General features: G+C 36.5%; 2 protein-coding genes across 11 annotated transcripts in view; both read left to right on the forward strand.

The window, feature by feature from the left end:
• syngap1b (synaptic Ras GTPase activating protein 1b) overlaps window positions 1–10,131 on the forward strand; it is a 234,155-nt gene extending 224,024 nt beyond the window's left edge. For 7 of the 10 annotated variants that reach the window (XM_049464794.1, XM_022668673.2, XM_049464811.1 and 4 more), the window contains one exon: window positions 9,010–10,131. In XM_049464794.1, coding sequence (XP_049320751.1) covers window positions 9,010–9,130 — 121 coding nt within the window. In that variant the 3' untranslated portion in view covers window positions 9,131–10,131. Of the gene's footprint in view, window positions 1–1,039; window positions 1,160–6,052 lie in introns of those variants that run through there. The other 3 variants (XM_049464812.1, XM_049464813.1, XM_049464818.1) reach the window with 3 other exon arrangements.
• A 4,248-nt stretch (window positions 10,132–14,379) lies between these two features.
• The window catches only part of smg5 (SMG5 nonsense mediated mRNA decay factor), a 37,133-nt gene continuing 25,234 nt past the window's right edge, over window positions 14,380–26,278 (forward strand). Inside the window, exons 1-9 of the mRNA XM_022668751.2 lie at window positions 14,380–14,873; window positions 19,651–19,749; window positions 19,844–19,967; window positions 21,337–21,493; window positions 21,583–21,672; window positions 23,351–23,440; window positions 24,588–24,666; window positions 24,962–25,087; window positions 25,446–25,514. Coding sequence (XP_022524472.2) covers window positions 14,809–14,873; window positions 19,651–19,749; window positions 19,844–19,967; window positions 21,337–21,493; window positions 21,583–21,672; window positions 23,351–23,440; window positions 24,588–24,666; window positions 24,962–25,087; window positions 25,446–25,514 — 899 coding nt within the window. The 5' untranslated portion in view covers window positions 14,380–14,808. The remainder of the gene's footprint in view (window positions 14,874–19,650; window positions 19,750–19,843; window positions 19,968–21,336; window positions 21,494–21,582; window positions 21,673–23,350; window positions 23,441–24,587; window positions 24,667–24,961; window positions 25,088–25,445; window positions 25,515–26,278) is intronic.

The following is a 26,278-nucleotide window of genomic DNA, read 5'->3' on the forward strand; positions in this document are numbered from 1 at the left end:
ACATACAGCTCTGGAAAAAATAAGAGTCCACTTAAAACGTATGAATTAAGAGGAAGAAGCCATCAAACCAAGCTGAACTGTTATCCAAAAGCAGTGTGTAAGACTGGTGGAGGAGAACATGCCAAGATGCATAACAACTGTGATTAAAAACCAGGGTTATTCCACCAAATATTGATTTCTGAACTCTTAAAACTTTATAAATAATAAATAAATAATATAAACTTGTTTTCTTTGCATTATTTGAGGTATTTTTTGTTATTTCAGCCATTTTTATTTTTTTGCAAATAAATACTCTAAATTACAATATTTTTATTAGGAATTTGAGAGAAATGTTGTCTGTAGTTTATAGAATAAAACAACTATGTAAAATGTTCATTTTAATCAAACATATATCTATAAATAGCAAAATTAGACAAACTGATTCAGAAATTTAAGTGATTTCCTATTTTTTTCCAGAGCTGTATATAGTACATTACTTATAAATGTGTGCATCTACAAAATTAACTGGGTTGAATTTATATGCAGTGGTGTCAACTCTGCCATGGGGAAAATCTAAATAAAAACAGGCAAATAACGAGCCAAATTTTTGTTACAGGAATATAGATACATGTATACATTTCAGTCAAACATATTTAAAAACATAAAACGTAAACCTTCAATATAAAAAACTTTTGAGAAATATTGAAATAAATTAATATTCGAAAAAAAAAATAAACTTCCTAAAGATAAAAACAGCATTTAAAATAAAATAATAAAATATTTAATTATTATAATTAATTTAATAATTGCATATGAACTACAAAAACTGTTAAAAAGAATGATTATGACTAAGCAAATTTACAAAAGAAGACATACATACTTTCTTTCCACTGTTGATACATACAAGAATACATACAGACAGACAAACAGACACACACATACATACGCACACACACAAATACATTCTTACACACAATCACAGGGCATGTGCTGTGATGCAAGGTTGGAAAATTCGAAGGTTTCATTACTGCACTCATACTTCCGTCATCTACTTCACCAGTGCAGTCTGAACTAGATGATGGGAATTCTGGGAAATCTCCGTATCTGTCTCAATCCTGCCCCAAACAGGTCGATAAATCTGCGTGCATGTGTGTGTGTGTGTGTGTGTGTGTGTGTTTGATGTGTGTTTGTGTTTATATTGCTTGTGCAGTGTGTTCAGTGCTTAAAGCAGCTCTGTGTTTGTGTGAGTTGTGCTGTGTAGTTGGCGAGGAATTGATGTTCTTGATTGTTGGTATTGATAATTCAGCTTTTTTTAGCCACACCTTTTGTTTATTTAATGAAGACACAAGAAGACTTCAATGGAAAGTGGCCAGTTTAAGGTTTAAGATGGTCAGGATTGTGCTTTGTGTGCAAATGTGTCTGTTTTTTCTTTACTAACTAAATTCATGACAGTTTCTATAGAATGAATTTAAAGTGTGATTTGGGGTCGTGGTAAATGTCTTGCATTAGGCTGGGAATTTATCCGAGGTCTACAAATTTATAAATTTCTATGAGGGCTGCACAATATATCATTTCAGCATCGTGATTGCAGTGGATGCATGCGCAATATTTATATCATCATTTATAACATTCAAAGTTAAACTAAAGTGCAAATAAATCATGTTATGCTTTTTTTACTATCTAAATCTTATTTTTGTAGGCAGATTATATCTATCCAATAGCATTTCTATTACTCCAGTCTTTGGTTCTCTGGGGAGATTATTAATATCATTACATGTTGGGTCTATGAACTTGTAACTTCTGTCAAAATTTGGTGGAAATTGCATTTTTTATAATGTTGCAATTAACACTCATCATCACCCAGAATTAAATATCCGATTACTATTCAAGGTTACTAGGTGCAATAAATTATAAAACATTTAATAAATTCTCAAAAAAATTGACTGATATAGGTGTTGTAACATAACATGCTAGACATCTCGACATGGAGTTGTAGAGGTTCCTTGGGTCTTGTAATAATCCATCAGAGCCTCTGGTTTTAGGAACTAATTAATGTACCGTATTTTTCAAACTATAAGGGACACCAGATTATAAGGTGCATTATGAGACACTAGTAAGGAACAGGGGCTAAGCTAAGCTAAGTAAACAAAACTGTAAATCTTTAAAAAAAAAAAAGAAACATTTTCTTTTAAAGTCAAACAAGCGCTGGGTTTTAATCTACACAGATTTCTCTTCTAATAAAACTGTTTATTTGAGTCAATAGTTACAGGAAGCTTAGATTTCCACATTTTCACTAAGGCTGGGTGCAGCAGCATTAACATTAGCAGCTAACTTCCGCAGGCAGCACTATTCCGAGGAACCCTGAGTTCCTTCACACACAGATTCAGAGTCGATCCATGACAGTCAGTTTCGTTCCTGTCACCTGATTCTTTCTCGGTTGATGATGAATGTATATTGCAGCAGAAAATATATATTGCAGTGTCAATTATTTCCAATATTGTGCAGCACTACTCTCTATACTGCATATAGAGAGCAACAATATCAGGATACCTCAGCAGTCACCTAGTACCTTCCACAGACAAAGCAACCCAGTTTCCTCACTTTTCTAACACAAACGGTTGTGGACCTTATCTGAATTGTAATTAGGCACCCAGTTAATGACATAATTCTAATTTAATCCAGCTCTGACAGAGATACATCATTCACCCCCTGTTGTCCTCATTGACCTGCATCTCTTTGTTGTTAGTCTTACCGGTAGCTCCTACCCAAGGCCGTGTGCAGATTCCTCAATTTTGTTTTCCACTCATGTTCAAGGTTCTGATTGAGAAGAGAAACAAAAATTGCTCATTCTGTTTTAAAAAAAATTGTCACTGTCATTTGGAGATGTTAAATTACAATAATTCATGGAAACATACAGTAAAGTAGTCTGATTCAGACTGGGTTATGTTAGCAACCTCTGCCACACTTGCTAATGTAATAGTCTGAAATCAGACACATTTTCTTTTGATGTGAGAGTTGGATTCAAAAGACAAATGTCATGAAGTTGGGCCTTTTAAGTCAGAATCGCCTCTTAGACAAGTGAGTATGTGATTTTTCATTTTTTTTGGAGACACACGTGCAATTTACAGCTGTTTTCTGCAACTGAAAAGAAGATGAACACTCAACAAGTCCACCTGTACATTTCCCACTTTTATATAAACAAGTATGAATGTGATCCATTCTTTACTTCATATGATATACACTATATGGACAAATGTACTGGGACACCTGCATATTTATATATTTTTTTCTTTAATTAAGAGTATTTTAGAAAATGTATTGTTCTTTTGTTGAAAGAACTGTCTCTACTGTTCAGAAAAGGATTTCTACTAGTTACTACATTGTTGGAGGATTGATGATCACCACCCCTTCCAATCCCCAACTCGTCCCAAAATCTCCAATTAATCCCAAAAGTATAGGATTGAGCTCCAGCATTCTGGAGAACACCATTTCACTGCTCCACAGCTCAATACTGGGGGCTTTATACTCCCAGAGTCCCAGAGCCTGGTATTAATCAAGGTGCCAACAGGTTCATATTTACCTGCTCCAGAAAGTCCTATTCTATTGACAGTACTTCTCCACAGGGATTATACTATGCACAACTTAAAGTAGTTGAATTCATTCAGATTAGATGGTGTCCACATACATTTGGACATGTAGTGCCTGTATCATGCCTGTGACATATTTATCATCTTTTCCAACAAGAATGATCAGACTTGGTTTTGAAAGTCAATATTACGATAATATTGCTGATGTCCGTCAACCTCTTTAACCTCGTCAACCTGTTTCCTCCCTTATTGCCTTAATACAGACCTCACTGAAAAGGACTGAGCTTGACGACAAAAACACTGACCTTGATTTATATATTAAATGAACTGGTTTGGGCTTTGACAAGGCCTTCGTCCATGTAGGTAAGAATAGAGGATAAGGCCAAAGAAAACTTTGCCTCATCCACTGTTTAAGAATGCCAGCCCTGCCATTCTCATATAAGTTATTGGCATTAAAATGAGGTACACATTACTGATGATAAGGTTGGATAAAGGCTTGGAACTGTTATAGTCTCATATAAGATATGTTACCTAATGTGATTTACTGATTTTAGCAGGAGTTTGAACAGACTTTTATTTTAGAAAAAGGTGCTTGCAGATCCATCTCATGCCATCATCAATTATATACTGACTGATAATTATTGAGTTTATACAATTGTTATACAAATACTCAAAATATATTATTTTAAAGATATTAATTTTTCATATATTTTAATTTAGGAACACTGAAGGTGTTTTCATAATGCTTATGCAATGTTTGGGCAACCCTGGTCAAATTGTATGTGTCTGTGGTATAAACTTAAGTAATAAAGTTTTTAATTGTTTAATTGTTTAAAACATTTAATTTTCCTAAATTGCTGCAAACTATTTGGTGCCTTTAGTGACTCTAAAACTTAAAATGTATTTTCCATGCCTCTGGCTACTACACTGACACAGGCCCATAATAGATCCACCCCCATACCCCCCGTATTGGCATGTTTTTTTCTTTAGATGCTTCAGATGTTTTTCTCCAAAAATACCTTTTGAGGCCATTTTCATTTTATAAGTTCACAGTATTTTTCAAAACATTTCCAGCTGACCAAAGTCAATTATTGTACTTCAGACATGTATGGTGAAAAGGAATGGTGGAAAGGTTTTCTCTCCTGTGCAGATACTTTTTTTGTTTATTTTGCCCTGTGGATACGCACTGGTGTTGAATTTTCTTTAGAAGAAACAAAAAAAGGTTTTGAAGATTCTGTGCAATACTGTCATCGAAAAACAAAAACACAGCAAGAGGTAGTTTTTGGAATGGAATGAAACTCCAGTCTGAAAATCTTTAGACAATTTTTAGACAACTATGTAATATGAATATAAATAATGAACCAAGGCCTGAGAAAAGCAACAAAATGTATACTATTCCTTCAAAAAGAATAGTAGTTGCAACAGTCGTATCAGACAGGAACATTCAGTGTAACCAGAGGGGCCTAATCATTTGCACACGCCTGTAGATGAGCATCAATTTAGGAGTTAAGAGGTATTCATAAAGCACTCTCACCAAAAGATTCAAATTTGTTGTTTCTCAAAGTTACCATTAATTTGTGATAATACAACACTGAAATATGGTTCTTACTAACACATTAGTTATGTTAGTTATGTTAGTAATTAGTTAGTAATGTTTCATGATGGTCTGCGTCTAATTCTTTGCAATGCTGAAAAAGTGAGTTAAAGTCCTTAGTGATTTCTAGAGTGTCAGTTTTGGTCAGTTTTAAACAAAATGCAGCCAGATGCACAAATAAACCAATTACTGATGAGAGAGAAGTCATGTTTTTATAAATGTGCTGTATTATCTTATGTATGATACTATATAAAACTTTGAGAAACATTGAATTTTGACTCACCAAAAATTGGTAAAGCCCAAAAGGATAATCTTAAACTTTGACTTAAAATACTTCTTAAAATGTCTTGCCGAGTAAGATACCAATATTGCATAATAGTCCTTTCCTCTTTCTACAGTGGTCTCCAACCCTGTTCATGGAAATCTACCTTCTTGCATATTTTTTAGCTTCAACCCTAATTCATCAAGTTACTGCCTTTAAAAGGCCTTAATTATAAGGCTGAATGAGTCCTGCAAGAACGTAGGTCTTCAGGATCTGGGCTGGTGACCATTGATCTAGAACTTTAGGTTCCACATGTATTAGAATTGAACTGGGTGCATGTGCAGTTATATCAATGCCTCCACTTATCTCTTAATGTTACATTTGACACATAAAGCTGGATGACTAGGTTGCGGTCACTACATGATTCTGTTCACAACCATCCATCCGCACAGTAGCCTTCTTCAAATGCAGCATCAGGAGAGGAGGAGAATGGAACCACTGGACTGACCTTGTGTATCTACGCCAGATTTTTAATCCCTCCATCCCTCTCTCTCTTTCTCTCTTTCTCTTTCTCTCTCTCTCTATTTTTCTCTCTCGCTCTGTGCCCCCCTCCCTGGTTGTCCCCCCGAGCTTTGCTATGGATGTTTCCCATACCACGGCTGTATAACTCACGCTCCTCTTTTCCTCCCTCTTCACCACTTCTCCCATCTCTGTCTCCTTGATCTCCCTGTTCCCTCTCATTCTACCCTTCCTGACCTTATGGCTTTCCATCCGCTTTGATCTCTTTATTCTGATCCTCTTTATCGATTCACTTGTTCACTTCAATCTGGACCCCTCACAACCCTGCCCTTCCCTGAGCATCTTCTTCCTCTTTTCGTCCTCTCACGCCATACTTTCCTACGATCTTTCGACCCCCTCCCTTGTCCCTGAACGCTCCCCTCTTCCACGATCCCACTCCCTTCCCTCTGTTCTGTGTCTCCTCTCCCCTCCCCTTCCCTTCTTTCTGTCTTGCTAGGAAGAGCAGCTTCCCTCCCTGGGTTCTCCAGACCGCAGTCTGAGTGTTGCCGGAGGAGAAAAGACCACCGCTCCTGGCTTTGGAGTCTCTTCCTTGGACATCTCCTCCGACAACTCCCCTGGGAACGGAGCCCTGACCCCCCACGTAGCCCCCCCTCCTCCTCATTCCCCTCCTCGCACTCACCTCAGCCAGAATGGAGAGCTTTGTGGCCACCAATAAGCTGCTCAAGTCAGAGCCTCTATGGCACCTGGGACCACAGCAACAGCAAGCATTGGCATGGGAACTGGCGTAGCAAGAGGGGGAGCAGGTTACTAAAAGAGCTGCCCAGATCATGTTGAAAATACAGCATCTTTACAGCCAGAGAAGAGACAAAAAGCAAAACCCTCACATCTACCCACAACTCGTCAGTAATAAAGATGACACATCATTCTTTTTCTGGGTTTTTGTGCATTTGATGTAACGGGACGCAGTGCACATCCTCACGCCATCGTCACAGAAACACAAATAAGGGCTGTCTGGAGGAACTGACATTTTTTTCTTTTGATTCATTGTTGTGGTATGGCAGATCATTGTTATTTCTGGATTCCTTTATTTAGGAACCAAATGTGGGTCACCACAGATTCCTGTGCATTGTGAAAGTCTTGGTTTCCTTTAACATCCTTGTACAACCTTTTTTGTTTTCGTTTTGTTTTATTTTTTTGTTTCTGTTTGTTTTGTTTTTTAGTCAGCTGGGTGACTGACCTACTAAGTTCTGTCTGAAAAAACATACACCGTAATTAACAAAAACTGGGTGAAGGTCTGAACCTGTTCAGAAAATGCCAGCTTCAAAGATCTTTTGAAGGACGTACACTGTATCGTCATGTCGTCTGGCTTCCTTAGTGCCTTTTCTGTATCTTTCGACAGGGTTTTCGAACAAGCAGCAGAATAATGACACCCCAACAACACAAGAGTTTTGCATTTTTGCCTACATTGCTCACATTGAAGCGGCCTGTATTATAGACTGATCTGTCGTTACGCCACAGAGGAATGGGGGAAGGTTTAGCCTGTGGAATCTTAGCTTTCGTAGACTCGCCTGTGGTCTTCAAATTGTAATTAAGGAACTTGCCTCACTAGACTGGACTTGTGCAATGTTTTTTCTCTTCTCAATCTCAGAACCCATGTGTGAACAACTGGTGCTATAGATGAAAAAACAGTGCCATTTCAGAAAACAGATCTGTGTGTCATAGCACTGCCTCTCATTGTCCCACTACTACCGTGGTCATCCATTTGTCTCTTACCATGCTAGTCATGTCTACGTGGGTTGTTCTATGTGGTTGCATATGTATGGTCTTATGCATTTTATGGTTTTAGTTTAGTTTTGTTTTCATAAACCATGTGGGATGTGAGGTGGTCTCTGTCAGGTGAAACACTTTCTTGTCTTTATACCAAAATATGACACCACCGCTGGTGACAGGAAAACTTGGACATTGTCATGAGCTATTTACTTTATTTACTGTCAGTATGTCTCAAACAAGCCATCTGTATGAGTGTTGCATTTTAACAGTTCACATATTTTTCCAGCTTTCAACTAAAGAACTATTCTCACAGGTACAGGGTTTGATACAGGGAACTTTGACACCTTAATTATGTGTTTGTAGCCTAAAGTTTTCTTTAGGCACTTGCTATATAATTTGACATATGATACAATACAGTAGCTTAGCCTCTCCTCTCCTTCAGCTATAATTATAGTGCCCAAATCTTCTAATGACAATGACCTTATGATCTTATATCTTGATAGATAATCTGCACATGAAAGAACTGAATCTTATGTACTGTATAGAAACATGCCATGTGTCTGTATATTTATATGTATCGCTGCTGTCTGGGACTTCAAGTCCCTTGTTACTACTGTCACTATTATCCATTTTCCATGCACACATGCCTAATAATGCACGTGGCTCTGCCAGTACAGCAGGCTTTGAAATGTGTCTTTTCTAACTAATCGTAATTCATTGCAGACATGAGCATAGGCGTTTTATGACACTTTAACTTTAAAAACACAGGGAACTGAGAAAAAAACACAGACATACTAATACAATAGGCAGGACGTGGCGATAACAAGCATTCGAATACTAACTGCACAATAAAAAACTAAGCTATGCTTTATTGTTTTAAAGAAATGTATTTTATCTAGAGAAGAGAATGGACTGATTGCCATTTTTGCTTTTTTCTTTATTTTCAAGAGTCTAGAGGGCTATATTTCAAGTGACTTACTCTGTTCAGTAATAAAAAAAAAAAACTTGCAGCATGTTGCATCCTAGACGTAGTTGAGGGACCATGAGCTTACAGGGTGTTCGGTGCAGCGCCATGAATATACCTCAGCTGTAGAAATGAGAGACTCAGGTAAACAATCATTTGCCTCATAGCTTAAAGCAAAGCGAACAGCAGTAAATAATGGCTGTCTGTGGGTGGTAGTTGGTCCATCTCTTCTCTTAAATGCGTAGCAGTGATATGAAGCAGTTAGCAGTTCATGAAGCGCCTCCCCACCTCTTTTTCCTTTCCACTCTCTTTCTATCCCATCTCTCCCCTCCAGCCAATCACACAGCATCGTGGAGGACAATATGGAACCTAGTTGGAGGTCTCAGCTAGGACAGTCCACAGGATGGCACGGTGGCTATAATGCAAGGGCGATGTCCCGTGACTCGGTTGGTTGACAGAGGGGAAACTGAGGCTCTGAAAAAGTGTGTCTTTTGCTAGTTGGTTCCAGAGCCACAGATGACCAACCCAAAGAGAACATAGGTGCCGCCCTCCTTTTAGCATGCTCTGTCCGTCAGTTAACTCTACCTGTGTGATGCTAGCTTTAGGGTGTTTACCTCTGTCTCACGATGCCTCTACGCCTCCCGGTGGCTTGTTGGCCGTGCATGCACATGAGGGACAACGTCCTCTGCCGGCTGAACATTTGATCAGTGGACAATGCGTTACAAAGCAAGAGCATCCAGGGTAGCAGGCAGTGGAGCACGACGTCACATGATGTGAGAAGGAGATCTGTGGGTAAGATACATTTCAAAGGTGCTGTTCTTTTAGTGTGTCTTCAAACTAAAAGACATTCAACATGTTTCTAAATCCCTCCATGTTTTTCGTCATGGCTGTCACAGCTCCAGGCTTTCTCCATCACACTTGCTTTATGCTCCATTTGGGTCTGTTAATTCGAGGTAACTAAATATATATGCATTGCCTTTTTTTCCGAGAGATAGACTGATTCAGTGAAATATGTGGAGGCTGGAAATGTCTGAACTTTTGTTACTCATTATGCCTCATGGTCACACATGCTTCAGTTGGACCTCACCAGAAGAGTGAGATATTTACATGCTGGTTTGAACATCGCAGAACAGTTGGGTTTTATTATTTTTCCTTATTTCATTTTTGTGACAATCGTTTGAAACAATCGTTTGGGAAAATCTTTCCTTTTGGATTCTAAAGAATGAGATACAGTGATCTAGATGTTTTACCTGCTCCCCTCTCGCCTATTTGCACGTTGCTGTGACTTGGTCCTTGGTCTCTGTGACAGGAATGATTTTTTTTATTTCTTTCCTTCCTCTATTCCTATTCTTCTATTCTTTATGGACGGTCACAACAGACAATCTTATTCTACAAACAAAGGAAGTGTTGTCTCTTGTTTAATAGCTTGCCGCTCGCAAGGTTATTGGATAGAAGGTAGTTGAGCAGAAACCTGAAGTAGAGTTTCTGTTTTAAATTTAACTTGATTTCCTTCTTTGGACTCCATTGCCAAGCAGCCTGGACATTTTTTTGTTCACACCACTAGACAAAAACATACCTTCTGACCATGGGAGATACATATTACAGACTGAATAATGTTGTGTAGTGAGTGAATGTGTGTATATACAGTGTGTGTACAGTCTTTTGTGTATATACTGGATGTATGTTATATATTATATGGATGTGTACATACAATCTGTTTGTATATGCATTGTACAGAATGTATTTTTTCTCCTCCTTCTTAATCCCTTCCCACTTCTTTTGTTTTTGTTTAAGAATATGTGTGAGAGAATCCACACAACAGAACTTTTTTGAAAACTGAAAAGACTCACATAGGCAACTTTGAGGCAGGTGTTTTTGGAAGCACTTTTTGCACAGACCTAACATACAGAGTCTGATACCTACGATGCATTACCCTTAAGCTGCCACACACTTCGCCAACCTCGAGCTTGCACTCATTTTCTCATTGAGGCATTTTGTAATAGTTTATAGGTGATGAAGCAATGTTTGTATATATCTATATGATCTATATATGGAATATAATAATATTTCCAGTTCTCTTTCATCTTCATGGCTATTTATCCTTCCAGCTGGTATTACTCTTGTTGCTTTAAATTTCAGTGCTCCTCTATTTCATTGCGGTGGTGTGTGTTGGCTGGGGTTAAGCTCCAGTTGGAGGCATTTACAAGATCAGCCCCTTGAGAAATTTGCCAAACTCTGACCCCTTTTATTCTGTAACTGTTTTATATACCTGACACTTTTCTTCCCTTTCTCTTGCCAAGCAAATCTTCCATTTCAGATAACCATTTATTTCTATTTGCAAATGGATGGAGTTCCCATGATGTGCCTCCTTCTAATAAACATTCATTTGATGTTTGCCAGCCATAAGCAAACCATATCCATGCTCCTTGACAAGCCATAAGTCCCACCCCTAAAATTATGTTTTTGAAAAGGGCAGACATTTGGGAATTTATTTCTTTTATTTATGTATTTATTTATTGATTAGTTTATTTATTTTGTATATAAATATTAATGGAAAGAGTGATCATTTGGAGTGTGTTGCTAATGTTAATGGATTTGTTATGAATGTTGATATCCTGGTTATTGAATTCTAATTATTATTAATGTAATAATTGATTCTGATTCCTACACTCATTTCATATTTTAGTTAATTCAATGCTGTTAAGAACAGTGCACTGGTTTCTTTGTTTTGTTTTTATTTAGTTTCTTTTTGAATAAGCAGGAATTTATATTTTTGGGTGGGTGAATCATAGAGATTAAATTAATAAGAAGAATTAAAATATAAATTCTTATCATAATATGCCAATAATGTGTCTGTTTGATTTTCTCTTGCCTGACTATCTTTCTGTCTGTACTGTAATATCAAATAGGTGAAAAAAAGCCACACATTCTCTGCAAAGCACACATATAGACACATCTCAAAATGTAAGACCGAAATGTGACATTTACAAAAAGTTATGGTTAAGTAGAAAAAAATTGCAGGCTTAAGTCAGATGTGGGCTTTGAAAACCCAAACATATACCTGAGACAGATTTGGGTAATGACGTACGAACCAAGCATGAGTAATTGGATTCTGTTAGGTTCAGGCAAACATTACAAGCTCTACACTGAAGCATCTGCATTGATGTCATCTTCACAGTGGAAACTGATTAAATTGATTATAATTAAATTAATGATCGGATGACTGCAATCAGAGGCCTATTATAATCAGTACTTATTAATACCTTTCATCATCGTGAAGTGAAGAAGGCAAATTTGCTGTTGCACAAAAAAACACACATATTAGGGTCGCAACTAAAATAAGGTCTATAATTACAATACAAATCCTTAACTTCAGCAAACACAGAAATTTCTTTTGACTATTTCTAATAAAAGCTCAGGGACCAGTTAGATGTTCCCATGTCAGATATGGGCATGTTTTCCAGCATACATACGTTTTTTTTTTTTTTTTTTTTTTTAATAAACAGAAATGTATATTTTGAGTGGGTGAATTATAAAGCCTTAATAAAATCAAATTAATTAATAATACAATTATCATAATATGCCAAGAACACATTAGTTTGACCATCTTCCGGACTACCTTCCCATCTGTCTGCAGGCATAAGCAAAATGAATGCACCCAGGTCAAAAAAAGGCATATGTCCTCTGCAGAAAGCTCAAATTTATCATCTTAATTCCGCACATCTGTTGTTTATTTGTTTCATTAACAGAAATAAAATATAAAATGTGGCATGTACAAAGACTATGATAAACTGTATGAACAAAAGTATTGGGACACCTGCTCATTCAAGTCAAGAGAGTCAAGAGGATTTTATTGTCATTACATCTGAGTACAAAATTACTTTACTCCAGAACCATGGTTCAACATGGAACAACAATACAATAGACAAACATTAGGTGGAAAAGTGTAACGATAAACATAAAGCTATAACACTGCAATAAATACAGCAGACAAGACAGTTCATAGTTTCTTACAAAATTAGGGTTCTAAAACCTTTTTTCTTTGTTGGAGTAACTGTCTATACTGTCCAGGGAAGGTTTTCTTATAGGTTGTGGAGTAATGCTGTGAGGATCTACATTGTGCAAGAGGAGCATTAGTGCGGTGAGGACACTGGATCATCAGCTCATAATCCCCAACTCCTCAACTTAAATATTTTTATCATATCACCATAACACTGAGCTCTATCAGTGCAGCATTACATACACCGAGGGGGATGGCTTTTCTTCTGGTCATTGCGATATCAGAATTTAATCCACATAAATCAACAACTATATTGTAATATAGATTTTTGCTATATATTCCATCCCTAAAATAAAGCCACATAAAAAAGATCACTACTATCTATTTGTCTGTCTGTCTATACATCTATCTATGTTGCAAAAAAGGCCTCACATGCTTCCCAGCATACTAGAGATAGGTCACCATAAAAGGCTAAATAGAATATAAAAAAGCTGCATGTAAAGTTAAAGGGGGCTGTGTACCAGTCGTAAAAAAAACTAAATTAAATGTAAAGAAAACAATAGCTTGCACATCACTTTAACCTTCTATAACATGATGTTGCCCTCAGGCAACAAACTATCTTTGAGTTATTACACCATTTCATACCATACCTTATTTTTTTATGTATTTATTTGTTTGTTTATTTTTAATATAATTTAATATAAAGGCATATCTACGTCCAATACAAAGAAGTCTACAAGTAGGTCATTAATAAAAATTAAAAATAGATATGTACGATAATATGTAAATAATTGTATTTAGATGTTTATATTCTTATATTCTTGTAAGCTTACTAAAACAAAGTTTTATTTTATTTGGGCAACATCAAATAGATCAGTGATTTTTATGGTGGGTCGGGACCCAAAAGCAGGTCACGGACACATCCTGGACGGCTTGCGGTCAGCTTGTAAAATTAAATACATTTAAAAAAATATTTTGTAAAGTTTCAATAATTTATTTTATTGTAGGAGTCTTTATACATGTAGTTGTCATGTTACTTCTCAGTTTCTTTAAAAAATGCTCTTAAAGTTACTTTGCATGCATATGTATGTTTAAATGGGATTTTGTTAATAATTTTGTTTGGTTTCTATTCTATAAAAGTGGGTCTCAGCTTGAAGACCATGAGAAAATGTGGGTCCCGGGCTTAGACCAGTTAAGAACCCTTGATGTAAATCACTTTTGTTTTCTAAGGGTCATCATGAAAAAGCAGTGCGTGATCCAAATAATAATTCTGTTGTCTTAAAAAAAAGTTCCGAAATAAAATCTAGTAAAATAGTGATTTTTTTTTCTCCAAAAAATATAATTCATGTTATAGATCATAGGTCGGCAATTGTTCTCCCCGCGTGAGGAGCGGTGTGTTTATTTATTTATTTGTTCCTTTCTTTTTGGGTTTACCTGCTTAATTTTCCAAAAACAATTTTTTTGTGGCCTGCCACGTAATGGCTTGGAAAATATCTATCCCACCGTCATGACTCCTGTCATAGACGGTTAAATTGGGTTGTTTACAAAAAAAAATGAAATATCGCCCAGCCCTAGTCCTCACTATGCTGCATGTCCTCATTATTCAGGTCAATATTCTGCTGATACTGGGTCCCCACAATGAGCAAACTCACGCACACGCACGCACGCACGCACACTCTATTCTCTCGCGCGCTCTCGCGAGCTCTCGCGATAGCGGAGCGGTCGCTGTGGAAAGATGGCCGCTCACGGAACGAGTCCTGGATCGGGAAACAGCGCTAGGCTCAGCCCGGAGAGACGCAGCTGACCTACGGCGAGTCCGCTTAGGCTCAGCCGCTCCTTCCTCACGGTCCCCCCGGAGCGGATGGGTGCAGAGGCCCAGGGTAAGCGGCGCGAGGAAGCACAGCGAGTCGGACTGAGAGCGCGGGGGGAAGCGGGGCGCTAGCTAGGAAGCTAACGTTAGCGCAACGTTAGCTTGCTAGCTAGCTAACCAAGCTCACCGAAACCCGGGCGAACCGAGGCAGAACCGGAGCCGGCGGGGCGAACCGAGGCAGAACCGGAGCCGGCGGGGCTCCAGCGGCGGAATACAGCGGATAAAGCGGGCCGGAACCCGGGGAGCTGTAATTCTCCGCTAGTATGAGCGGACCCGGGCAGGACAGCGAGCCAGAGGCCAAGGTCCTTCACATCAAGCGGCTGTACAGGTACGGAGCTCCCGCTACAGGCTAGAGGCTTCAGGCCGGGGGATACAACAGCTAACACTGACAGTACCTGCACACAACTACATCTCTACCTACAATATACTGAATATTCAGCCTCATAACCTCACTGTTTTAGGTTTATCTCATTGATAAACTCTCTAAAAAATGCTTAAACGTTAAACACATTACTATAATCAGTGTTTTACTTCTTTCAAACTGTAATGTTAATGCTAACTAACAGGTTAGCATATGTGTTTTTTTGGAATATTGGAGGGAATTAATGTGAACAGACAGATAAAGACATGGTGTTAGATAACTAGCTAACTCACGTTTTCATAGTACCTTTTATTACACAAGTCTTCTAAATATATCTGTACAGGGTGAAAGTAAAGGTTTCAGAATTGGTGTTTAGTCTAAATAATTAGCTAATAAATCAGCACCTGTCCTTCTATTTGGCCAATTACTTCTGAAATGAACCAGTTATCATTAATATGATATGATTTATCTGTCTAGCAGTTGATTAAAAGCTCAAAAATGAGATTTACTAACTAGTAGTTAGCAACTACATCCTTGTTGGGGAATTAATGTGTAGTATTTTACATAAATTAAAAAATATGTATATGTTTATGTATCAATCCAAATATAAATTATCAGCTCTCTAAGTGGTCTGTTTTAGATTTATCTCATTGATAAACTGTCTAAAACCAGCTTAAACACGTTGCTATAGTCTGTATTTTGTTTCTTCCAAACAGTAATGCTAACTAACAGGTTAGCATGTGTGTTTTTAGAGCATTGGAGGGAATTAATGTGAACAGACAGATAAAAACATGGTGTTATGTAACTAACTAAAGATTTGGTAGTATCTTTCATTACAAAAGTCTCCTAAATATTTGTACAGGGTGGAAGTAAGTCAAACTAAGTACAGGGTTTTAAAATTGGTTAAATTGTTAGCTAATAAATCAGCACCTGTCCTTCTATTTGGCCAAGTACTGTAACCAGTAATCATATATATAAGTCTGTCTAACAGTTGATTTAAAGACTCAATGACATTTACTAACTAGTAGTTAGCAACTACATCCTTGTTGGTTGGAATAATGTTACTAATGGTAGCTGTCACCTTGATAGTATTTTTTATTACAAAGTGTCCTAAATAGCTGTACAGGGTGGAAGTATTGTACACACAATGTTATATAGGTTAGATAACCCAGCTTACTTAACTAGCTAGCTATCTCATTAATTAACTACAAACTATCTAGTTTACCTAACGTTATATGGCTTCTTGGTTCCTAGGATTTTCTTTAAATATATAACCCAGGTTAAATAGCTATCAGAATTGGTCTTTAGTCTAAATTGTTAGCTAAAACATTTTTTTTAAACTAACACTGTCATTCACCACACACATCTGTCGAAATACAAGTTTGCAGCTTTTTAACTGAACTGATTTAGATTTATCTCATTGATAAACTTTCTAAACACGTAAAATGTTGCTGTAGTTAGTGTTTTGCTTATTGTCTCTCAGTTTTAGATATTAACATTCAAACAGTAAGTTTAGCTAATCTAGCTAACAGGTTGACATGTTTTTATATTATTGGATGCAATTAATGTGAACAGGTTAGCCACTAAACTGCAGAATTTGAGCCTGAGGGTTTCCGTATTGGTGTTTAGTCTAAATTGTTAGCTAACAAAATACCACCTGTCCTTCTCTATACGGCCAAGTGCTTCTGAAATGATCCAGTTATCATTTATAAGTCTGTCTAACATTTAGTTAAAAGCTTAAAATGTATTTAATAACTAATAGTCAACTACTAGATTTATGTTGGGGAAAATAATGTGAACAGTGAAAATAGCTGTGAAAGGTCGAAATAGTGTACATAGAATGATGTATTGGTTAGCTAACCCAGGTTACTTAACTAGCTACCTACCTCTATAGTTAATTACAAACTAGCTAATCTATAACTAGTGATCAGAATTGGTATTTAGTCTGAATTGTTTGCTTAAAAAACTACCACCCAGAGAGTTTTACTGAATCTAACCAAGTTAGATTTTTCAATGAGTATAAATACTCATTTGCAGCTTTCTTACTGGACTGTTTTAGATTTATCTCATTGACGAACTCCTTAAAAACAAATAAAAACATTGCTATAGTCTGTTTTTGCTATTTCCAAACAGTAATGCTAACTTAACAGGTTAGCATGTGTGTTTACATTATTGTAGAGACCAAGTACTTCTGGAATTAACCAGTTATCATTTATAAGCCTGTGTAACCGTTGCTTAAATTCTCTAAAATCAGATTTACTGACTAGTAGTTAACTGATAGATTCTTGTTGTGGAATTGATGTGCAGATACTGCTAAGATTAACCAGTTAGCACAAGTATGTATAACATTTGATTTAAAGCTCAAAATTCATATTGTAACTAACTTACCATGCTTTTTTTCTGTGCACAATGTTTTAAGTATTTTGGTTTCACACGGAATGTTATCATGTTTTGCGCATCTTATCTACAGTCTACAGTTTTTTAGATATTTAGACAGATATAGTGAAAGAAAGTTACCTTTATCTTCAGTGTGTATTTGCAGCATCATGCCCAGATATTCTTAAAAGGTTGCTTGCTGTTTAAAAATAGGGTTATTTAGCTTTCCAAGCTGGGAAAATGTGAGGAACAATACTGTTATGACAATAAAAATACTTAAATTCTTAAAATCATGTTTGACAGTCAGAGTCTGTTACAAAAATGTATTTGACCACAAAGTCACTCTTTGTGGTAAACAAAAAAGTTTTGTCCTACAAACATTTTCTCCTAAATATAAGTGGCTCCTGTAAATGTGGGGCTTTTAAAGAAGTAGAAATATCTATATTTTTACATTCATTGTTTTACTCCCATTATTCCATCCATTTTATCACATGAACTTGAGGCCCTTCCTGAGTGTCATTAAAAAATGAAAAAGTATTACTAAGGAAAAAAACTGACATCAGTTGCTGCTGTGAGCTCAGATTATCAGAAACTAATGATGCAGTGCCTCGAATAACAGGTTACACACTTCTTAGTCTGACAAATAGAAACAATTCTTCCAAATGTGTGTTTTTAATACTAGCTGCCATTTCCTTTAGGCATAGAATATAACTGAGAACAGAGTGGAGACTACCTGGCATCTGCTTTTACTTGTGCTAGGCATAACCAAATGTTGACTTTCTACTATCCATGGGAGGTTTTCTATTAGAAATTGGCACATAGCTGTGAAGATTTGGTAGCATTCAGTAACAGGACCATTAATGAGGTTAGGATATTAGATGATCATCTTTAAGTCCAGCAGTTTACTAGAGCGTACTAGTAGAGTTTACTACTAGATTCTTGTTGGGCAATTAATGTCCGAAAGTCCCTCATTCCAAAAGTGCTAGTTGGAGCACCTTCATTCCAGAGAACACAATTCCACTGTTCCACAGCTCAGTGCTGCCCACATCTTGCATTAGACATTATTCCAATAGATTCGTGTTTATCCGCTTCAGATAGTCTTATTCTATTAATAAAACAACTCTACAGGTATTAGAAAACTGTATGTCTCCATTTGCACAAAAGTATCAAAAGTTCATTAAACAGTCCCCACAAATATATCTTAAATTCAAGTCAGACATATTTTGCCATACCTCTGTAAGAACAAGCTATAAATTGTCAATGTTCCTGAGAGACTGACTCATATGTACACATTTAAATTGAGCTGTGATGAGCACGATGAATATGCAAGCTCCCAGGATAAGCAGAGTCTGGCTATTTCAAATCAGGACCTTGTTCACAACTGTTAGGTAACTGGATTGAGACGCTGAAGTAAAGAGATGCTAAAAAGTATGTACTATCAATGTCCTTGAATCTTAAATCAATAAATAAAATTAAAATTTGTCACCGTGTTAAACGTGATGAATAGATTGATATTAATATATTCCCTTTGTGTGTTGGACTCCATTGTAAGACCATATCCAGAGGAGTAAATTATAAAATTGGAGCTGTTATTATCAACAGGTAAATGTTTACAATAATTAATCAGAATTGGAATGATCTTGATTTTACCCTATTAGTCATTTTCATTAATGCTTGATGCACTATAGGCTAAAGAAAATAAGGGCTATTTTTTTATCCTTAACGGCATTTCTCCCTACTTATACTTTAAGTAGTTTTGCTACCAGTCCTTTAACTTGAGTAAAAGCATAAATTGTTACTTCAACTTCTACAGAGGTATTTTAAACCCTAGTATGTATACTCCTACCTGAGTAATAAATGTCAATACTTTTCACACCTTTCCCAATGACATCCAGACATCATTGCAGAAGCAATAGCTCATTAGGGTCACATAGTTGCATTAGGGTCTGCTGTAATGTAAGATAAAATATGCTAGTAGTGGACGATATGGTAAAAATGTTATATACAATATTTATTTATTTTCATGTTTGCTAGTGGCTTGTATTCATATTTTGCTGCAATACATCCAATTAAGCAGGACTAAAATGCAGCATTTATTCAGTGTTCTTTAATCGCCATTTAATTGTCTGCCTTTCTTTGCCACTACATATTCATCAGTCTCATTTCGAGACAACTGATACTGGGTTTATCAGTAATTACATAAACTCTCATGAAGATGCACATTATTAAATATATTATTCAGGCCCTTTTACTGCACACTTGGTTATTAATTTTGTGTCACCTTTTTATTTATCTTTATCTTTTATGTGCCATTAAATTGGTTTGTTAAATTGGTTTATGCTTGTCTCAAATGTGCCTCTTTTATCAGGGCTGTGGTGGAATCTGTACACAAGCTGGATGTTATCATTGGTAGCAAGTCATCTTACAGGGAGGTCTTCAAGCCGGAGAACATCAGCCTGCGGAACAAGTAAATGCTGCTTTTTCTTTCTAAACAACTTCTGAAAGCAGGCTGTGAATCAGTAAGCATGAATACTAAAGAGGAAGCTTTTCTTTTTCTGCAGACTGCGTGAACTGTGTGTGAAACTGATGTTCCTGCACCCCGTCGACTATGGCCGAAAGGCAGAGGAGCTACTCTGGAGGAAGGTCTACTATGAGGTCATCCAGGTCATCAAAACAAACAAGAAGGTATTGCTGCTCGTTTTTGGGATGTGAAAGAGCAGTGACTGGGTGGACTGTGTGATTCATTCACAGACTGCAGCTCAAGCCAGTTGCTTATATGGTTTCTTAGTAGGGCTAAATGATACTGGAAAAAAAGTCACATTGCATTGGTGCTGTTATTCAGTGTCATCACACCTTTTTCAATGTGTGCTCTCATAAAAACTCATGTTACATTAAGTAGAGATGGAACGATTGGCTGATTTTCCACAAAAAATGCAATGGGCTCAAATATATTAGATATTTCTCTTATTTGGCCAATCTGATTCAAGAGGTATGGTTTACAGCAGTGCTGCAGGGCTTATTGTTGCTCAGTTACATGAAGCTGTAGTACATCATCCAGCTAAATGGAACAAAGTTAGGGCACAGCTGCAGACAGATACACTCACTCGTCGGTCAGGGCTACAGCAGGCTCAGCTCTGCTCACTCAGTCTTAGCTTGCTTAGTCCAGAGTTTGGTGGAGTTTTGCCATTTCTGCAGTTTATACCTGTAGAATTAGCATGCCTCAAAATGCAAAGACAATAAGGATTTTAACCCAACCTACTCGAGGATACCGCTCCTCAGAGTACAACTTTTCAGCTTGTACAGTGAGTAACAGAGCTAACAAACATCACTAACCACAGAAACTAGCAAAGACTAAAGGCAACTTTTAACTTCTACCTTAAGTGGGTTGGATTTGCACTCTTAGCTGGAGCCTCACTTGATTGGGCTGAAAGACGATCAGTGATGGCCCCCAGAAAACATCTTTAAAGCCCTATTCGGACGGGATTAGTTTCTCAGAGGGGCGTCTGTGAAAAATATTTTACATTTCTACTCAGTAATAAAACTATTGCATCTGGACAAAAAAACAAAAGAGGGTCAGTGAGTTTCACATGATATCACGCTCAGTAGCTCCTCTATTTCCACTTGTTGTTGCACTTGCACATTTTGTCTAATTAATAGTCCTGTGATGTACCTCATTTGCATACTCACATTATAATGGTGATGCTGATATAATATGCTGTGCAGCTTTATTTCTTGGTTTGCGATGTTATGTTCTGTAATGCTGTAGTGATTGCAAACATTTTAAGATTGGTGGTTCCATGTTCAATTAATTTGTTTTAATTTCCACTAGATATCAGTATTATGCTCTGTTGGTCTTAAGCTCACCTTGTTCTGATTGGATAAAAAGTAAGCTTTTCATAATATGTATCATATTACCAGGTTCTGGTCAGAACACAGGTCTGAGAGCTATAAACAGCAGTAGTGGTCATATTGAAGACTCTGCTTATTTCTCCACTGTTTCTACAATACAGTATATATTTTTTTAAGTTTTATTTATCCTTCTCTTCCACTGCAGCACATCCACAGCCGCAGTGCTCTGGAATGTGCCTACAGGACTCACCTGATTGCTGGAGTAGGTTTCTACCAGCATCTACTGCTCTACATCCAGTCCCACTACCAGCTGGAGCTGCAGGACTGCATCGACTGGACGCATGTGACTGACCCTCTTATCGGTGAGACCCTACTGATTGATACAGTGATTCCAAGTGCTAATGGAGCTTAGCAATTTAAAATACCTTGTGTGTGTTATTTGTGTCTGTAGGTCGTAAGAAGCCTGTGTCTGCAACACCTAAAGAGATGGAATGGGCCCAGATGGCCTGCCATCGATGTCTTGTATATCTGGGCGACCTTGGTAAGTCCTTAGATGTTTAAATATAATTTAGTAAATGTAACCTATATCTGACAACTGATGTTTAGCTAGAATAGAATAAAACTTTAATGTCTCACCAAGGCAGGAAATTTTTGTCTGCTTTTACCATACAAAGAATAATTCAGTAACAAAAACATCCATTAAACAAAACAAACAACATATCCATAAATAATAATAACACTGCTATAAATAATAGACATGTACAAACCAGGTAAAACTTTGCAATTTCTTAATGCGTTTGATGGCATTGGGAACAAACGCCCCTTTAAAAACCTTTGTCTTTTTTTTTTGGTAACATTTATGCACTTCTTGAGGCTATGTTAATACAGCAGGTAAAAGTAGCCTTTAAATATGATTTTCTCACTAAATCTGGTGTTTTAGTTAATACTAGGGCTGCACGATTTGGGCAAAATATCTAATTGCAATTTTTCCAAAGAATATTGTGATTGCGATTTAAATTGTGATTATTTTTTAATCCATTAAATTGCAAACCTGTATTAAAGTTTAACATATCTATCTGATTTAATTATAAACTATTTTCCACGTAACAGTTTTATTTTTTAATTTCAAGGACCACAATAAATGAATAAATATAGACATTTATCAAAGTGTCACAGATTTGAATTATTATTGGAGAGAACTAAATGATAAGATAAATATTAGGACATTGTCACGCCGGCCGCGGCTAATTCAGCACCTCCTGTCATTTCCGCTGAGCATGTGAGCGACTATGAGCCCAAAGACTACAATCCCCAGCACTCAGTGGATTACAAACACAATGATGTCACGGCACACATGCCATCTGACATGTCTCCTGAAGAGCAGGTTGCGTCTTCACACACAAACTTGCAGGCTATTGGGTAATTCAAGTCGGAGCTCCTGTGATTGAAAATCACGTAAATTTCAATTAAAAAACGATTAATTGTTTATTCGTAGTTCATACTATAATTTTAAAGTGACCTGTATCTGACATTTCTATGAACAGTCCACTTTCAGAACATTGATTCACATTAAGTTTCAACTTAAGGGGCAGTCAAAATTTACACTAGCTCCCGCTTATCACCAAGCTGACTTGGTGAAAAAGTCCTTCTTTGGTTTCTGTTCTTGATTTCCGTAAACTTTTTTTTTTTTTTTTTTTAATCTTCTGGGTTTTTTTTTTTTTTAACATTGCAACCTCACCTTCCTATAGCCACTTTCAGTCATTTTGTATGAACAGACACATCAGTCTAAATATTTCAGGTTTGTAAACTCACCATCACAATTCCGCCATTGAAAAACTTCAGTAAAAAAACAAAACAAACAAAAAAAAAACTCAGTAAAAGTCATATGATTTCTTATCTGGCTATTCAGACTTGCAATGTTGCATATCACATATTTAACAGATTTCAGTATTTAATTCACATATTAAATATAAGTGGTTATTTTCTAAATGAATGTCAGGTTCATTGTGTTTTTTTTTCCCATTTGTAATGCCACACAGATAAAATATGTGTCACTTATGACAAAAAAAAGATCGTATTTCAGTCACTTTCACCTGCTGTGGGAAATGTAGTTGAAGTGTTTCCATGTAAACCCTGACATAATTTGCTTACATAGCAATGTCAGTCATGCAGACTCTCGGAACTGAAAGTGAAAGGATCTGTGTGAATCTTGTGTGCAGCTCGGTACCAGAATGAACTGGCAGGCGTGGAGGCGGAGCAGCTGGCTGAGCGTTTTTACCACCAGGCCCTGTCCGTCTCGCCTCACGTCGGTGAGTGATGTTTTTATTTTTAATTTTTTTCACTGCTGTGTAGGAATGGTGGTTGATACCAGTCATGTATAACTGTGCATAACTGAAATGCTTTAATCACTGTCTGGTCACATAAAGAACAAGATACGAAACATAAGATAAAAATATAAAGGTTTAATAAATGTTGATAGTTGGAGATTTAGAGTAGTATAACATTTAGGAGTCAAACTATGTATACCGCAAACATTTAAAATACTTTTTTTTTTACGAAAGTGTAAAGTGATGAGCATCTTAATATTTGATCTCAGGTTAAGGGAATTGATGAGCAGAGGAATGTGGAAATAAATAAATAAATAAATAAATAATAATAAAAAAAAAAATATATATATATATATATTTTTTTTTAAACTACTTAGTACAGCTGATGGTATTTTATCTACAATAAATATTTAAACTATAATCACACATGTTGTTTGTACCCACATACATGAAGTCTGTAAAACAGGATATCACAAAAATTAATACAGAAATTGTTTAGTCGATGTTCAGTTGATGATAACTGGCCCATGCATTGGCATTTGCAAACAATTATGTATTTACTCATATAATGTCATATTGATATTTCTCAGTAAGTCCACTGAGATTTGTATGTAATGTGCAGTGAGTATGTGTATGCAATACAGCACATTTTTCCTTTTGGTTCCTGGCAATGTCTGTTTGCGTACTGGACATGCACTCACGCACACACCCCGCTGTTAGTGTGTAGTCTTTCCCCTAGGCTACCTTTTGATTGGGTATACAGATATACGTTCGATTAGGAAGAATTTAATTATTCTACCCTAATGTACTTAACTAGTTCCATCACACAGTGTTTAGTATTGCTAATACATTCAGATTAATTGTTTAATTTGTTTAAGAAAACTTCATTTATGCAGAGCAGTGAGTTGTTTTAAAGTTTTTAAGTATAAGTAACTCATCAGAGTCTAAGTGTGTGTAAAACACAGCACTTTTAAAATGATATATGCTTGTTTAAAAATTTAATAATCGAGCACTGCTCATTTTTACTACTTAGAAATATTAACATTCAAACAGCAAAGTGTGGGGAAATTTTACTACTGTGTTTATTATATTTAACCTTTTTTTTGTTTTTTTTTTCTGTGCTTGACAGGGATGCCTTTTAATCAGTTGGGTACGCTAGCTGGAAGCAAATTTTATAATGTTGAAGCCACTTACTACTACCTTCGCTGGTAAGTCAACGATTGGGTTTTATTTGGGATTATTTGCTCTGACAATGCAGTATTTCACTCAGCCTCTGGAGGGCAATGTAACCACACTATAAACCTTCAGCACATGGATTCAAAAGAGCTTGTAGAATAATAAATTCTCTGTTTTACACCACACTCTATTGGAAGTCGACCTATAGAATATTTATGGCATTTAGGTTTGTTGGTTGAGAGATTCTATACGGTATTTCTGAAAACAAAAGCAGGATATGATCTCGGAGAAAGTGTGACTGAATAACCTGCTTTTCCTGCCCAACAGCATTCAGTCAGAGACTCCCTTTGAGGGAGCGTATGGAAATCTAAAGCGCCTGTTTGACAAGGCAGCCAAGATGTACCACCAGGTGAAGAAGCAAGAGATGAAGAAGCTCTCGCCATCACGCCAGAGGTTAGCTAGCTTTCACACTTTTTGAACAAGAAAGATATAAAATCAGTCCCTTTTAGAACCTGCTGTGCAGCACTGCATGAAACACACTTGTACTTGCTTCTTATGCAAGCCAACACACATTCACACCAGCTTTAAAAATGTCTGTGTGAAATTGTGAAATTTAAAATGCATCAATAAGCAGCTATTAAAACACTGCTGTATTCATATCATGCTTTAATATTTAATCATCTAAACTTCTGGAAAGGTCAGAGTTATTAAAATATTGTTCACTGAAGATTTTTGCATAATTTGTGGTTATTTTTCTTAATATGACAAAATGATGCTGATTTTAATGCTTAATTTGTTATTTAAATTTTAGATCAAAAGATATCAAACGACTCCTTGTAAGTTTCATGTACCTACAGAGTTTGCTGCAGCCCAAGAACAGGTAAGCGTTTTGTTTTATTTTGCATTTCTTATTTATTTGTATTATCTAGAACAGTGCTTCTCAATCTGTGTTGCATGTAACACTGATGGTTCATAAAGCATTTCAGGGTGGTACTCCAGATAAAGTTTGTTTGTGTTTAGTAATTAAACCGGTAGACCCTGTACATAAGCTTACACTTTAGTTCGTTACAGTTAAATAGGCCCTACAATTGAACCCTGTGGAACTTCACCATTCAAATAGCTTCTGTATTAGTAGTAATGGCAAAATAAATAGCCTAGGGTTTAAGGGGGTTCCATGTAGACTCTGTAGTGCACTACTCCCTATTCTCTCAGTCCTGCTATTTGCCTCTGTCTCAAGCGTTACAACATGTCTCATTAGGTATACTGCATTTGCAAGAAACAGTAATCGGTTATAAATAATTGGCAGATTGCAAAGTGTGTAAGGTACATTGCTTACAATGTTTGAGAACCACTGATCTAAAATTGACTGAACTGACACTAAATGATGACCTGTTGCTGAAATACAAGGTATGTCCAAACTATATGAATAATGAGTATTCAGCAACTTTATGTTGAACTCATTGCTGAAACAGATGTGCAAATACACATTCACAACTTGTATAGTCCCTGTCAAAAGTATTAAAAATAGAATAGGACCCTCTGGAGCTGATAAACATGGTTCTATTGGACCAAACCTAATGCCCAGGCATTTATTTATTCTGATTCGAAATTTTAATCTGACTAATCACAACAAAATTCTGTGAT

Source organism: Astyanax mexicanus, chromosome 1 (assembly GCF_023375975.1).
Source record: "Astyanax mexicanus isolate ESR-SI-001 chromosome 1, AstMex3_surface, whole genome shotgun sequence".
NCBI classification, from domain to species: Eukaryota; Metazoa; Chordata; class Actinopteri; order Characiformes; family Acestrorhamphidae; genus Astyanax; species Astyanax mexicanus.